Below are 14824 nucleotides of genomic sequence, written 5' to 3'. Positions count from 1 at the left end.
CTTTGACTGTTTCTTCAGTACAGGTTTATGGTTATCATTAGATTTCTCTTGTTTGACGTGTCCAGAAAATTATTTCAATTGTAATTCAATTGTATCTTGTATTTTGTCTGGTCCATCAATAAGTTAGTATCTTTGATTTCAGAACTATGGGAGAATAGACTCAGAACTTGAACTCTGGACCTGGGCCTGGGCTTTGTCCCTGAGTTCTTCAGCTCATGGCTAGTGCTCTACCACTTGAGCTACAGCACCACTTCAGGTTTTCTGGTGGTTTATTGGAGATAAGAGTCTCATGGACTTTCCCACCAAGGCTGACTTTGAACCTCGATCCTCAAGTATCAGTCTCCTGAGTAGCTAGGATTACAGGTGTGAGCCACTGTCTCCCAACCATTCAATGCTTTTTTGTTTGTTTGTTTTTGTTTTTCTTTTCTGTTTTTTGTTTGTTTTGGTTCTTTTGGATTCTGTTCTACGCTGCTATCTGACCTTTTATGTTGAAGAGGAAGCTCTTTGTCTGTTTGATTTTCCTTCTATTTCTGTTTCTGACATTCCTATACTATGTAACTGCCCATAAAGTTATTATTGACAACTCCATATACTGTCTTTCATCCATAGGCCTGAAGCTCTTGGGATCACCTCTGAATGGATATGTCCTTTCTGCAGTCTATAATGATAATTATAAAGATGGAAAAACTAACATCATAATCTCATCAAAATAAAGGTTTGACAAGTCCAATCTGAGTGATAGTTTAGGTAGATAAATGAGCATAGCATTCCAAAACGCTTTGGCAGTGGAGGTAAAGGGAAGAAAATAGTAATAATTACAACTGTAGCCTGAGATGAGTCACTTAAGCAAGGAATTGATTGGGATTAAGCTGATTTACTAAATGGGATAGCCTTGTAGCTGTTGGGATACTCTCTGATTTCAGGTACTTATATATTAAGTCCTCTCTTTCCTAGAAACAAGTACTGATGCCAAATATTAAATATGGTTTCAGTGACTCCACCAGCATTTTTAAAACAATTTATAAGTACTCCGTACTAAAATTAAATGTAACATTTTTGAATTTCCATGTGCTTTACAAAAATAATTTGGGGGGCTGGGAAAGTGGCTCAGTGGTAGAGCGATTGCCTTGCATGCATGAGGCCCTGAGTTCGATTCCTCAGCACCACATAAGCAGAAAAAGCTGGAAGTGGCGCTGTGGCTCAAAGTGGTAGAGCACTAGCCTTGAGCTGAAGAGCCGAGGGACAGCGCCCAGGCCCAGAGTTAAGGCCCCATGACTAACAACAACAAAAAAAAACAGACAAAAATAATTTGGATGGAGGGTCATATCTTTAGATATTATGGAACTATTTACAAAGAGTTAGTTGAACTAACCCTCCAAACAAGAAGAGACCTTGTTAAGGCTTCAAGCATGATTAAAAGCAGCCCCAGCTGGGCGTGGGTGGCTCATGCCTGTAATCCTAGCTATTTAGATGTCAAGATTGCGGTTCAAAGCCAGCACAGGAAGGAATGTCCATGAGACTCTTATCTCCAGTTAACAGAGCACTAGCCTTGAGCTGAACATTTCAAGGACAGTTCCCAGGCCCACAGTTCAAGCCCCACAACCGCCACCCTCCTCAAATAAAAGAAAGAAAAGCAGCCCCAATATTACTGAGACTGAAAATTATCTTTTGAAATTAACACTGACAGCACAACAACAATAATTACCAAGGAGTCTGTGAAAAGAAATCCCAATGGAAACAACTCTGTTCATTATTCCCGGGACAATCCTTGACAAGAAGAGTGTTTGCAATCTTGATTATTAGGTCCCCAGTGACAGAAGAATGCAGGTAAAAGCCCTTGGTTCTTCTGATAAAATTATTCTAGGTAAATGGAAATCATTTTCTGCATTGGTAAGTAACCGGTGTGGGAGTTAGGTGGTTTTCACAGTGTGAAGAATATGTTTTTGTGGATCTTAGAGCAAAAATTATGGATTCAGTTCCCAGTAGGTGGTGAAATACATTTATCATTTACTGTGGCATCCATAAGCCCATACATCTCCAATCACTTTCTGATAGAGATTCCACAGGAATTGTATCTGAGCTATATTTCTTGAAATATGATGTTTGGCACAAGTGAGGAGGTTCACAGTGCTGCCAACTTGATAGTTTGAAATTATTTTATAACTTGATTCTCTTCTATTTTTGGGAAGAAGTTAGTGAGTCATGGTTTAAAGAAAATCTTTGGTTAATGCTCCCTTTAAGAGACTTGCATTATCTTCTGCCTTCCCTTCCCTTTATATAGCCTTTTCTTAAAGTGTCACAAGGAATGATCAATTTTAAGTTTGCAAGCATGTATATTCTGCTTTTTACAGGAAACGTGGAAGTCCTTTCTTCATGTTATCATCAGCCTCAGGCAGCTCAGATATCTGAAAGTGGGGACACTATTAATATTCCAACAGCCTTATGCTTCTTCTCAATATCTTGATTTAGGAGACATCTGACATTGAGTCATAACGTGTCAACTACTATCTTCATGGGCTTTGAATATCAATCTATGCATCAATGTTATAATACAAAATAAGGAATTAATAATAGAAAGTCCAATTAGTCTTGAAATTTTGAAGTCAGGCTTCGATTCTAATTGTGTTTCTGTCACATTCTAATTGTGTCCAATTCTGTGTTTCCTAATGTCCTAACCTATAAGGAAAAGGTGATAATGGTAATAATCCTGTCAAAATTTTGTTATCTTCTCTGATGAAAGCTAAGTGACTTGCAAAGTATTTGTCTAGAATGTCATGTTTCACACAATATCATATAAAGGGGGAGCTACTATTTAAAAAACTTTGACAGATGACTTCAATTATGAGGTAATATTAGGTAAAATACATAACAATGAAAAGTAATGTTTTTATTAACAAAAAAGATGTCATTCTTTCCACAAAAATGATACTGGAAAGATTGTCAAGTAAATAAATGGATGAATGAGTTTATAATTCACTTGAGTTAATCTACACAGAGACGCTGTTTCCTATAAACTTAAATTTATATATAATTACACAAAAGAAAGGAATACTGACTCTAAGGAAGTGGCATTATCAAAATGGGAATAAATTAACTAATCCCCATTCTGATGTAATGGATATCCCTTTTCTATTATCAAGCGATCAATCATGAGAGCACCTTGAGCAACTATTCTAATCATCACCATGGTATGCTTGAATGTGGCTGCATCACTGAGAGTTTGAAAGATTCAATAAGCCAAAGTCTGAACATTGACCTTCGTATAATATATTTTTATGTTCATGGAAGCACATTCATAAAACATTAAATTATTATTCCTGTTTTTCTAAGGAACCAACCTAACATAGCTTTATTTCCTTAGTTATTTTTATGTATTTCTACCTCAGAAAGTGTGGATAATATACGACTCAGACTCAACTGACTTGTACTGTCATAAAACAAATTTCAGTCATTTTTATTTGTTCTTAATTAGGAAAGATATCATTTCATTTGGTGTAGTTGTAACTCAGAATTAAATGTTAAGTGAACGTTACTTGAACAGTCGATTAATGGGCAGTGAGTAATTTCTAGAAGCTAAGGGTAGAAAAATAAATAATAATTTTGTCAGCTATATTTAGTATGTGAGCAGGATTTATGAAATTATCCTCATTTACTTCCTACTGAAATGACACTTGGAGCTTATATTTGCAAAAATTAGTTTGTAGTCTACAAGTACCACCTGTCCTGTTTTATATCTAACAATGTGAATAATTATATATTTATGTAGCAAGTATTTTGTTTGCCCACTCCATTATTGAGCAATAGATCACACTACTTTATATCAAGTCTTGGAATGAAAAAGAAAGTTGTGCTAACATTATCATTACAATGCTGTCGTAGACAGATATACAGACACACACATATTTTATCTTCCTTTAATCCTCTATGTCAGATGTTGTTTTGTGTTTGTGGTACAAGACTGTTGCCCAAATCATTAACTGTCTCAAGCAACACAATCCAGTGAGAGAAACAATTATTAGTCAAATAAGTCAAACCAGACGCACAACCATGAAATCTGATTGCAACTATCTTCTAAAATCTCTCTCTCTCTCTCTCTCTCTCTCTCTCTCTCTCTCATATTTGCATGAAGTTTAAATATAGGGACTTTAGGTCTTTGCTTATTTCAAAAACAATGAAACAACCTTCTATCTAATCATTGTCTTTTTACTATCGACATAACATTTTAGGACACCAGAATCCTCCCGGAGGAAAACTATGCATGACATGACATTTACAGATGGAAACTACACCTTGGTCACGGAATTTATCCTGTTAGGTTTTCCTTCATGCCCAGCGCTTCAGGTGGTTTTCTTCCTGGTGTTTCTCACCCTGTACGGCATGATCCTCGTAGGGAACCTGGGACTGATGTTCCTAATTAGAACGGACCCTCGCCTGCAGACTCCCATGTATTTTTTCCTCAGCAACCTCTCCTTTGTAGACCTTTGCTATTCCTCGGTCATTGTCCCCAAAATGCTCATCAATTTCCTCTCGTCGACCAAATCTATTTCCTATTATGGATGTGCCTTGCAGTTTTATTTTTTCTGCGCGTTTGCAGACACAGAATCCTTTATCTTAGCTGCCATGGCATACGACCGCTACGTGGCCATCTGTAACCCCTTACTGTACACCGTGGTGATGTCTCGGGGCCTCTGCATACGGTTGATTGCTTTATCATACCTTGGAGGCAACATGAGCTCCCTGGTCCACACGTCTTTTGCCTTTATCTTGAAATACTGTGACAAAAATGTCATTAATCATTTTTTCTGTGACCTCCCTCCCCTACTTAAGCTGTCCTGCTCAGACACCTCGGTTAACGAGTGGCTCCTCTCCACGTATGGCAGCTCCGTGGAAATCACCTGCTTCATCATCATCATCATCTCCTACACGTTCATTCTCCTCTCGGTTCTAAAGATCCGCTCTACCAGCGGGAGGAAGAAAACCTTCTCCACCTGTGCTTCGCACCTGACTTCTGTGGCCATCTATCAGGGCACTTTGCTCTTCATTTACTCCAGGCCCAGCTCCCTGTATTCCCCCAACACCGATAAAATCATCTCAGTCTTCTACACCATTTTCATCCCAGTGCTGAATCCGTTGATTTACAGCTTGAGAAATAGAGACGTGAAAGACGCAGCCAAGAAGGCTCTAAAATTTAAGGTAGATTCTTCATGAGAAGTTACCTAGTGAGGATTCATCTGATTCTCCTATTACAAACTCTTGAAACATGGATTTTATAACAACTTGAACAGCAAATACACAGCTACCCAAACCAGACAGTTTATCAAATATGGATGTTGTGGTTTTATTACTACACCTAACTATGCTTTTTTGCCAACACATAAATAAACATTTAAAACGTCAAAAAAAAAACAACTAAAGATTTTGTGGTGTTTGGTAGTTCTTTCTTTGCTAGCTGGGAGAGATGTTTGTCTAAATAGATTAGATCATGGTATCTTAAGGGATTAGTAAATACTCTAGAAAATGTTCAAGTGTTCATACATATGTGGAATGAAACACATAGTTGTATATTACAAGATAAAGAAGACAATTAGATTACCTTAGTTTATATACTAAGTATTTGCCTGGATAATGACTGTCACACTAGGGATATTTCTTATTCTTTTATCATTTCAGTCAATCTTTAAAAGAATAGAGAGTATTCTATTTTTTAAGTGATAGCAGAGTCAATACAATTACATATTGTGAATAATGCCTGGATACTTTACACAGTTACTTTCGTTATACATAGTTTACAATATTGTATAGCATTTGAAAGGTATGCTGTACAATAAGTTGGTGACAGGCAAATATATTTGGAAATAAAACTCAATTTTAAGGTTAGTTTAGTAATTTTGATCATTTTGTATAATCAGTTCCTTCAAATTGTTTACAGAACATTTCTTTAAAAGAGAATAGGAATATAAGTTAACTATAATAAAAGATAATTACATTTTTTCCTTTATTCTTATTTTAATACACCCAAGTATTTATGAAAAGATGGGACATCCTTTTCCAGCATCTCAGAAACAGAAGGAGCTACTAATGAGTCTTTTCCTACCTAAGTTTTATGGTAAAGCATAACGTAGGGACTAGTATTAGAAGACTGAATTTGGAGTTTGTATAGTCTTCCAAAATGTACTCCCCAGAAGAAATACTCTTTGGATACATAATTATTCTTTCATTACAATAAATATTTAAAAGATTTTTGCTAGAAATACCAGTGTAAATGTATCCACAGTGCAATTGTTAAAAATCTATGAAATAAAATAAAGATCACTTTGGGGTCACTTTTATTTTTTAAGTGTTATTATAAAGGTGATGTACAAAGGGGTTACAGTTACATAAGTCAGGTGATACATGCATTTCTTTTTGAATAGTTTCACCTCTTCCCTCTGTGTTACTTTAAATTAACCTCAGAATCTTTTCTGGAAATATTCTCTTGAATGTCCTTTGATAGAAAGTGAGCACTATCCCCCTGAACTACAAAAAAATATATAAATATGAAATTTAATTTCATCGTTCTCAACCTAGGTTGTAGACAATAACACAGAGCAGGTTAGTTGTGATCTGTCTGAATACAGATTTGAATCATTACATCTCAGTATCAGTACACAGCACACAGAAATCTTTTTCTATACTACTGTCATTTAGTACTCAAACTATCATATCACTAAATGTAAGAGAACCTATCAGAAAATAGAACTGCTTCCAAGTAAGAGATTAATCTATCATGTGCTAGTGTTTTTAAAGGTCAATAAGTAATGCCAATGGAAAATTTGGACTTAGTTTAGACCAATGATCTATGCAATATCTGCTCTGCTTTTTTACTAGCTGCCCCCCAGAGTTGCTATCATTGGCTGAGCTGCTAGTTAGATTGAAATACTAATTCTACAGATAATATTCTGTTTTTAGTCCCTCAGGTTTTTTTTACTAGCCTCAATAGGCTAGTAAACTTCCAGTGTACCACAACTAGTAAAGATGAATTCATGTTACATATTTAATGCAATCAGAATTTTCTGAAACCTTCACTTTATCCATAATTGTCACTCCTTAGTAAGTGATGTGTGTGTGTGTGTGTGTGTGCGCGCGCGCGTGCGCACATTGGCGATTGAACTCATGACTTGGAAAAAAGAATGTTGGATGAAAGATATCAAAATAGGTTGCATCTATGAATGGAGATAGAACAATGAAACTCCCAGAATGCTATTGAATAATAGGATTAGTGGAGACATCAAATATGATGAGTGAAAATGTACATTACTGGGTTACATAATGTAATTATACAAATTTAAGAAAGAATTTTGAAAGTAGAAAGGGAAAGGGGAATTAGTACAGACAAAAGATCTATAATAAATATACCAGGAAATTTTTAATCAGAAATTTTGTGGGGAAGACATAATTGAAATGATACATTTGGAATTCTGAATGAATAAAAACAGTCAATATATGAGAACCAGCAACAAAGTCTTTTTAAAAATGGAGTAGTTTTAAAGACCATTATGGATTTAAAAACACAAGAGTTAACAATCATACCACTCTCTCTCTCTCACACACACACAAAAGCCTTAATATTTTTTTCTGAATTCTTCCTTTGTCATTCTTAAGTATCTGTAAATAGTTACACAAAGGAATTATCATTCAACAAAGCAATTTATAAAAACAGTGCATCTTAATCCTTGTCATCCCTTTCAATATTCTTACCCATCCTTCCCAACCTATCCCTTCTCTCACTTTTTTTTTTACTTTTGTAGGTTACACATTGGATTATTGATTGCATTGTTCCAGACTTCTCCTCTTAATTTGTCTACCCCTCTTCCCTTGACAATTTTTTAAGAACTGAAATCATGATAAAATTAAATTGGTAAAATATAGTCTGCATATTCAATTAAAGTTAAATTGTTATCAGAGTAAGCCATTTGTGCGAACAGAAAGTTTTCTGTCTCAGAATAATAAGCAAAAACAATGTACTGGTTATATGCATCAAAAAGTGAAGATTCAAATATCAACAATCACACACCAAAAGAGGAATGGATCTTTATACAACCATAAAATCAAAAACCAATAAAATTGCATTTATAAATTCTTGTCTGTTAATAATTCCTTTGTATAAAGATTAAATTTTTATGTGAAAGGGACACAGTAGCTTGCACAGATAATCATAATGACCAAAAAGGATAATCCTAGACAGAAAGAGAAGATATCCAACATAAAGAAAAATACAAATGAAAACGAACATAGTTACACTTGTTTATGTCAAAAATAATAGACTTTTAATCAAATTTGTCAAAAGATATAAAATAACCATTTTATAATGATAAAGGAAGGGTGTATAACCATTTTAAATTCATATACAGCTAACCCTGAAAGTGCTAAAGATATAAAGGCACAGTAAAAAAATAAGTGAGATATTATAGTTGGGAATTTCAATGTTCTTCTTTAAACATGAGAAATATCAGCCAGATAGAAAAATGAAGGAAACAATGGACTTGAACTGTACTTTAAACCAAGTTGACCTTCCATACAAACATAATGTATCAGCAAATAACTTCAGAATGATATTTTTCTCAAGGCCAGATCAAATACTAGACCCTAAGACAAGAGTTAGCTAATCACAAATCATTAGAATAATGTCTAATGTTTCTATCTATAATGTTATGAATCGGGAAATCAGTAATAGAATGGATAGATCATATAAAATTATCAATTTGTAGAATTTTTTACTTATTTAATTTTTTGACTATCTTCCTCATTTTTTAAATTGGTATTATGAATGTGAAGTACAGAGAGCTTACCAATTCATAAGTCACTAGTGAGTACATTTTTATTTTTGGTCAGCTGTGGGGGGGGGCTTGAAGTGTTAGGAGTCCTAGGTGCTGTCTCTGAGCTCTTTAGCTCAAGGCTAATGTTCTATCACATCGAGCCATAGTCCCAATTCTGGTTTTCTGATGATTACTTGAAGATAAGAGTCTCTGGGGGGCTTCTTCCCAGGGTTACTTTAACCTTCATTCCTCATATCTGAGCCTTCTGAGTAGCTAGGATTAAAGGTATAAGTCAACAGGGCAAAGCTTGAGTACATTTCTTACTCTTGATTTTTTAATTTTACTGTCAAGGTGATGTACAAAGTGGTCCAGTTACATAAGTAAGGCAATGAGTTCATTTCTTGTTGAACTTGTTACCCCCTCCCTAATGAGGTATTCACATCATACAAGTATTAATTTTCAAGGTTCAAGGCTCCCCATCCCCAGTTGTATAGATCACTTTTGTAGAATTTAAATGATATTCTCCTACAAAAATGAGGCAAAAAAAAGATAATTGGACTTCTACTTTGAAGAAAGGAGATTAAACTGTAACTCAACAAATATATTAAACTTTTATTCCAGTAATCTTCCAGCAAGAGTTATAGTAAAATAATTAAATCTCAACATTTATTAAAGTTATGAGGTTTTCACAAGAGGAAATTCAAGCCCAGAAATACAATTATTCTCACAAAACTCCTGAGGGAAATTACTTCAAAACTATAACTCCCAAAGGCTATTTGTAAAAAATAAAATGCTAGCACTATAGTATTAAGTCATCACTGAAGAACTTATGTCAGGTAGGTTACTGAATCTCCAGATTAAAAATCACAGGGAAAAATATAAAAATATATCTTTTAAAAAAATAAGAAAAAGTCATCAATGATATCTATATGCCTACCTAGACAACCAGTGAAATATATTTCTGTGTATCATGACTAAAAATGACACTTGGATGCAGAGTGACAGAACCTATTATCTGTAGCATAACATTTTAATATTCTATGCTAGACTAGTTATATAGGAAAGCCTTTACTGTTTTACATTAATCCTGTATATTCATAAATTTAAGGGATTGAAAGTATTATTACAAAATATTCAATGACCATATTGCAGATAATAATGTATGTTAATAAAGCTCCTTGTGAGAAACACACTACACTAACTCAATGTAAAATACCACAAACATTCTAGTTGTCATTTGAACAAATAGCCATGCCTGCCTACACATACATGAAACATGCACACAAATTCACACATATACAAGAAGGAGAAACACATATTCAGAAAGTTCATTGGCCTTCATCAGAACTCAATTTTTTGGCGTTTCTTTTTTTGTTGTTTTTATAAGTTTTTTATTGTGAAAGTACCATGCAGAGGGGTTACAATCCCATGAGCAAGGCAATGAGTACATTTCTTATCAAGCATTGTTGCCTCCTTTTTTGTTTTTCCCCTACCATCCCTTCCCTCCCATCTGTACAACTACATTCCCCACCTCCCCCTCCACAACCCTCCTATATTGTAAAGTTTGTTTTTCCACATAATGTCTTGTACATCTCAGTGTTGCAATGGGTTAACCTGTATCCCTATTTAAACAATTTGTTTCAATTTGTTGTCCCCAAATTATACCAACATCAAATAGAGTGAAAACAGGGGTTATAATGTCAGGGAAGTATATACAAAGCACCAAAAAATCACATGGTACATAGAAACAATAGCAAGAAAATTAAAACCACTTGTGTCCTTATCTTGGGGTTCATTTCGCTTAACATCATCTTATCTGACCTTTTCTGCTCGTCTCAGTTATGGATTAGTTATGGAGACAATATAAATTCAATGCAAGACAAATGTATGGGTTAAATTTTGTTGATGTTGTTTTGTTTCTAGCATACTTCATTGGCCAGAAGATTCAACCTTTGGTACAGGACATCCGTTACAAATAGGTAAGGATTATAGTGGCAGAGCTATGAAAGATTTTTAAAGGAAAAGTACATGTAACTTATTTCCTGTCTCATTAAATACCAAAGACCTATGGACTGAGAAAAGTAACAGCACTTTTATTAATTGGGAATCATGATCTGTATTTCAAGAACTAACTTGATACTCTTTTTGTGAATATTTTACTATCAGTTGGTGATCACTGTTAGGATAAATGCAGAAGGTCTGTCCCAGTCATGCTTTTTCAGAAATATAATAACCAAATATTATTTGTGTACAGAAAGGCACATTCCTGTAACTTTCAGCCTGTCAATTTATCATCTGTATTTGTTTTGTATTATTTTGAAGAGCAAGTGAGACTCTTTACATTCAAATTTCCCTGTAAAGGTAAGAAAAGTAAGAACCTTGGGCCTTGAAAATTAAGACTTGCATGATTTGAATATCTGAAGAATGACATGTAGCTTTTTTGGGGGGGTCCATTCGTGGGGCCTGAACTCTGGGTCTGGGCGCTGTCCCTCAGCTCTTCAGCTCAAGGCTAGTGCTCTACCATTTGAGCCACAGAGACACTTCTGGCTTTTTTCTTTTTTTGCTTATGTGGTGCTGAGGAATCGAACCCAGGGACTCAGGTATGCAAGGCAAGCGCTCTACCACTGAGCCACCTTCCCAGCCCCAAGAATGACATATAGCTTTACATCAAAGTTTCTCACTTAGCTCAGATGTCAATCATTCGTTATTTTGAGGTAAAGCATGGTTTTTCATAAATTATATATGAGTAGGCAATTTTCTTTTGTTGAAGTGGCTTCTAGTATATTTAAACAGTTGCATACCCATTAAAGGAATCTATTTTTTAAATTATCCATTACTTAAAAAATACAATACCACCAGTCTTTGTCATCAAATCTAATCTACCATCTTTCTGGGCCCAGGTAACAAATATTTCACTTGGTTCCTAAGCATAGGCAACTAGGGAATTTTCATGCAATACACATTACTCTAAATAAATTTTATTCTGCCTTAAAATTACACTGCTGATAGACATAATAGTGAAGTGCATATCTATCACTCTTTCCTACCATTTTTCTCAAAAGTCTAAGGAAGACAAAGGAAGAATGGACAAGGGAAATTGCTCCATGCAGACTGAATTTATTTTCATGGGAATTACGAACAACCCTAAGATGAGGGCGCCCCTATTTGCCATTTTTCTGCTAGTTTATCTCATCAACCTGCTTGGAAACCTCGGGATGATCATTTTGATCCGAGTGGACTCCCAGCTACACACACCCATGTACTTTTTCCTCAGCCACCTTTCTTTCTGTGACCTCTGCTACTCCACGGCTATTGGGCCCAAGATGCTGGTGGACATATTTGGCAAGAACAAATCAATTCCTTTCTTTGGCTGTGCTCTGCAATTCTTCATCTCCTGTACCTTTGCGGATTCGGAGTGTGTACTGCTGGCGGTGATGGCTTTCGACCGGTACAAGGCCATCAGCAACCCTCTGCTCTACACGGTGAACATGTCCAGTAGGGTGTGCACTCTGCTCGTGGCTGGAGTTTACCTGGTGGGGATGGCAGATGCCCTGATCCACACTACACTGGCATTCCGCTTATGTTTCTGTGGGTCCAATGAGATCAATCATTTCTTCTGTGATTTGCCTCCACTTTACCTCCTCTCTTGTTCTGACATTGAAGTCAATGTGCTAATATTATTCACCATTTATGGTTTCCTTGAACTGAGTACCATTTCAGGAGTTCTTATCTCCTATTTTTACATCATCTTGTCAGTCTTGAAGATCCGCTCTGCTGAGGGCAGGTTCAAAGCTTTCTCTACCTGCACCTCCCATTTGACCGCAGTGGCGATTTTCCAAGGAACTCTACTCTTCACATATTTTCGACCGAGTTCTTCCTACTCTCTAGATCAAGACAAAATGACCTCTCTATTTTATACTCTTGTGATACCTATGTTGAACCCTCTGATTTATAGCCTTCGGAACAAGGATGTGAAACAGGCCCTAGAAAAAATTAAAAATAGAAGATGGTTTTAAATAGTTAAATATAGACACCTTCTGCACAAATGCTGCGATTTTACCTACATAAAGCTGTATGATGTGACGCATGAGAAACAAACTATAGAAATATGTAAAATATGAAACACATATCCACAATTTTCAAATAACGATATTTAGATTGATTATGTGAAGATATGAGAAATAAAGGGAAATATAATATGGAATATCAAAACTTTAAAGTGTAGGTGGGGATTTGTGCCTCCAAAGAATATTTATTTATTTATTTAGTGAAAAAACCATACAGAGGGGTTACAATTACATGGGCAAGGTAATGAGTACATTGCTTTTTTAAAATTTTTTATTGTAAAAATACCATACAGAGGGGTTACAATTACATTGGCAAGGTAATGAGTACATTTCTTATCCAGCATTGTTGCCTCCTGCTTTGTTTCCCCTTCCCATCCCTTCCCATTTCCCCCTCCTCTTGCCCCCTCCCCAACCAAAGTTTTAAAGTTCGTTTTTCAACATAACATCTTGTACATCTCATTATTGTAATGGATCCACGTATATCCCTATTTAAACAATTTGTTTTTTCCCTTCCTCTCCACAAATTATACCAACATCAAATACAGTGAAAGCAGGGGTTATACCATGGGGGGAGGGACACTCAAAGCAACAAAGAAATCATCTTATAAATATGTTAGAAATAATCGCAAGAAAGAAAAAAAATTTGAATCCTTATCTTGGGGTTCATATTGCCTAACATCAACTTATCTGACTGTTTCTGCTTAACTGAGACATATACTAGTAATTGCAAATAAGGGAAACCATGGGAACTATGTTCTTTGAAGAATATTTTTTATTTCATCTACTTTTAATTGTTTCTCCACTTATTTTTATAAATTTGCCCTGTGGCTATCACATTTATAATTTTTTTAATAATCAACAGATTTTTTTCTAGGCCTGATAGCAAAGATCCATAATATAAAAAGCTAGCAAGGTATAAATGTACAATAATATAATAAATTTTAAGGAGCAAAGAAATGAACCAGAGAGAAAAGAAAGAAAACAAAACAAAGAAAGATACAAAGGAAAAAGGAAGGAAAACATAAAAAGGAAAGAAAGATGTTTCATGTTAACAAGATATTATATAGTATATAATCAGAATTATATAGTAAGAAATTATATATCAATACCTTAAATGTAAATGGAATAGATTGTGTAAATAAAAGAATTGATTAAAAATCTGTACCCAATTCTGTGTTTTTCAAGCTGGCTTCATCTCACCTTAAAGGATATACTTAGACTAACATTAAAATGAGGGAGGGAATAAAATATTCCATAGGAATATACCTTGTAGTCATGTGTTTGATTTTGGTACTCTGTGTCTTGTATTTACTTTCATCTGATTTGGGGATGGGGAAGAAAATAACAAAATGGCGAAACAAAGGACAAAGGGTGAACCAGTGCACCAGTGATACTCATGAACTTTACAACCTTGGGGGTGGGAGCAGTCTAAGGGGATGGGTGGGAAAATGGGAGAAAAACATGGGAGGGAGTAACGATGTTGGACAAGAAATGTACATAGTAGTCTACTCATGTAACTGTAACCCCTCTGTCCATCAACTTTACAACAAAATAAAATAAAATTTAAAAAAGGAAATTAGCAGGAATTAGGCTTGCATCTCAGATAACCAAAAGTCATAAAGAGGAAAGAAGGGCAATTATGTTAGGATGCAGTCGTTTCAACAAGAGAAGGTAGTAATTCTAAAGCATAGCTGGTGCTGGGTCCTTTGATAGTAGTCCTGTCAAAAGAAATATCATAGGGGAGCTCTGTGTGAAGTCTTTTGAGGAACCTCCATACTGCTTTCCAAAGTGGTTGAACAAGTTTACACTCCCACCAACAATGAAGTATGATTCCCTTCTGTCCACATCCCCTCCAGCATCTGTTGTTATTAGAGTTCTTGATTTTTGTCATTCTAACTGGGGTGAGGTGGTATCTCAATGTTGTTTTGATTTGCATTTCTTTTATGGCTAGGGAGGTTGAAC

At 35.3% G+C, this 14824-nt stretch overlaps 2 protein-coding genes across 2 annotated transcripts; both read left to right on the top strand.

The window, feature by feature from the left end:
- The first annotated feature begins 4263 nt into the window (after positions 1-4263).
- LOC105995478 (olfactory receptor 5I1) lies at positions 4264-5208 on the top strand. The gene has a single exon (XM_013029193.1). The coding sequence runs from the start codon at positions 4264-4266 to the stop codon at positions 5206-5208; it is 945 nt and encodes a 314-aa protein (XP_012884647.1).
- Positions 5209-9786: 4578 nt separating this feature from the next.
- On the top strand, positions 9787-12811 carry LOC105995409 (olfactory receptor 5W2-like). Its single transcript, XM_013029120.1, has 2 exons — positions 9787-9793; positions 11874-12811. The coding sequence occupies exons 1-2, from the start codon at positions 9787-9789 to the stop codon at positions 12809-12811; spliced, it is 945 nt and encodes a 314-aa protein (XP_012884574.1).
- The last annotated feature ends 2013 nt before the right edge of the window (positions 12812-14824 follow it).

Source organism: Dipodomys ordii, unplaced genomic scaffold (assembly GCF_000151885.1).
Source record: "Dipodomys ordii isolate 6190 unplaced genomic scaffold, Dord_2.0 Scaffold117, whole genome shotgun sequence".
NCBI lineage: Eukaryota > Metazoa > Chordata > Mammalia > Rodentia > Heteromyidae > Dipodomys > Dipodomys ordii.
Note: the sequence above shows the minus strand (reverse complement) of the source record. Positions and strands in the feature narration are given on the sequence as shown.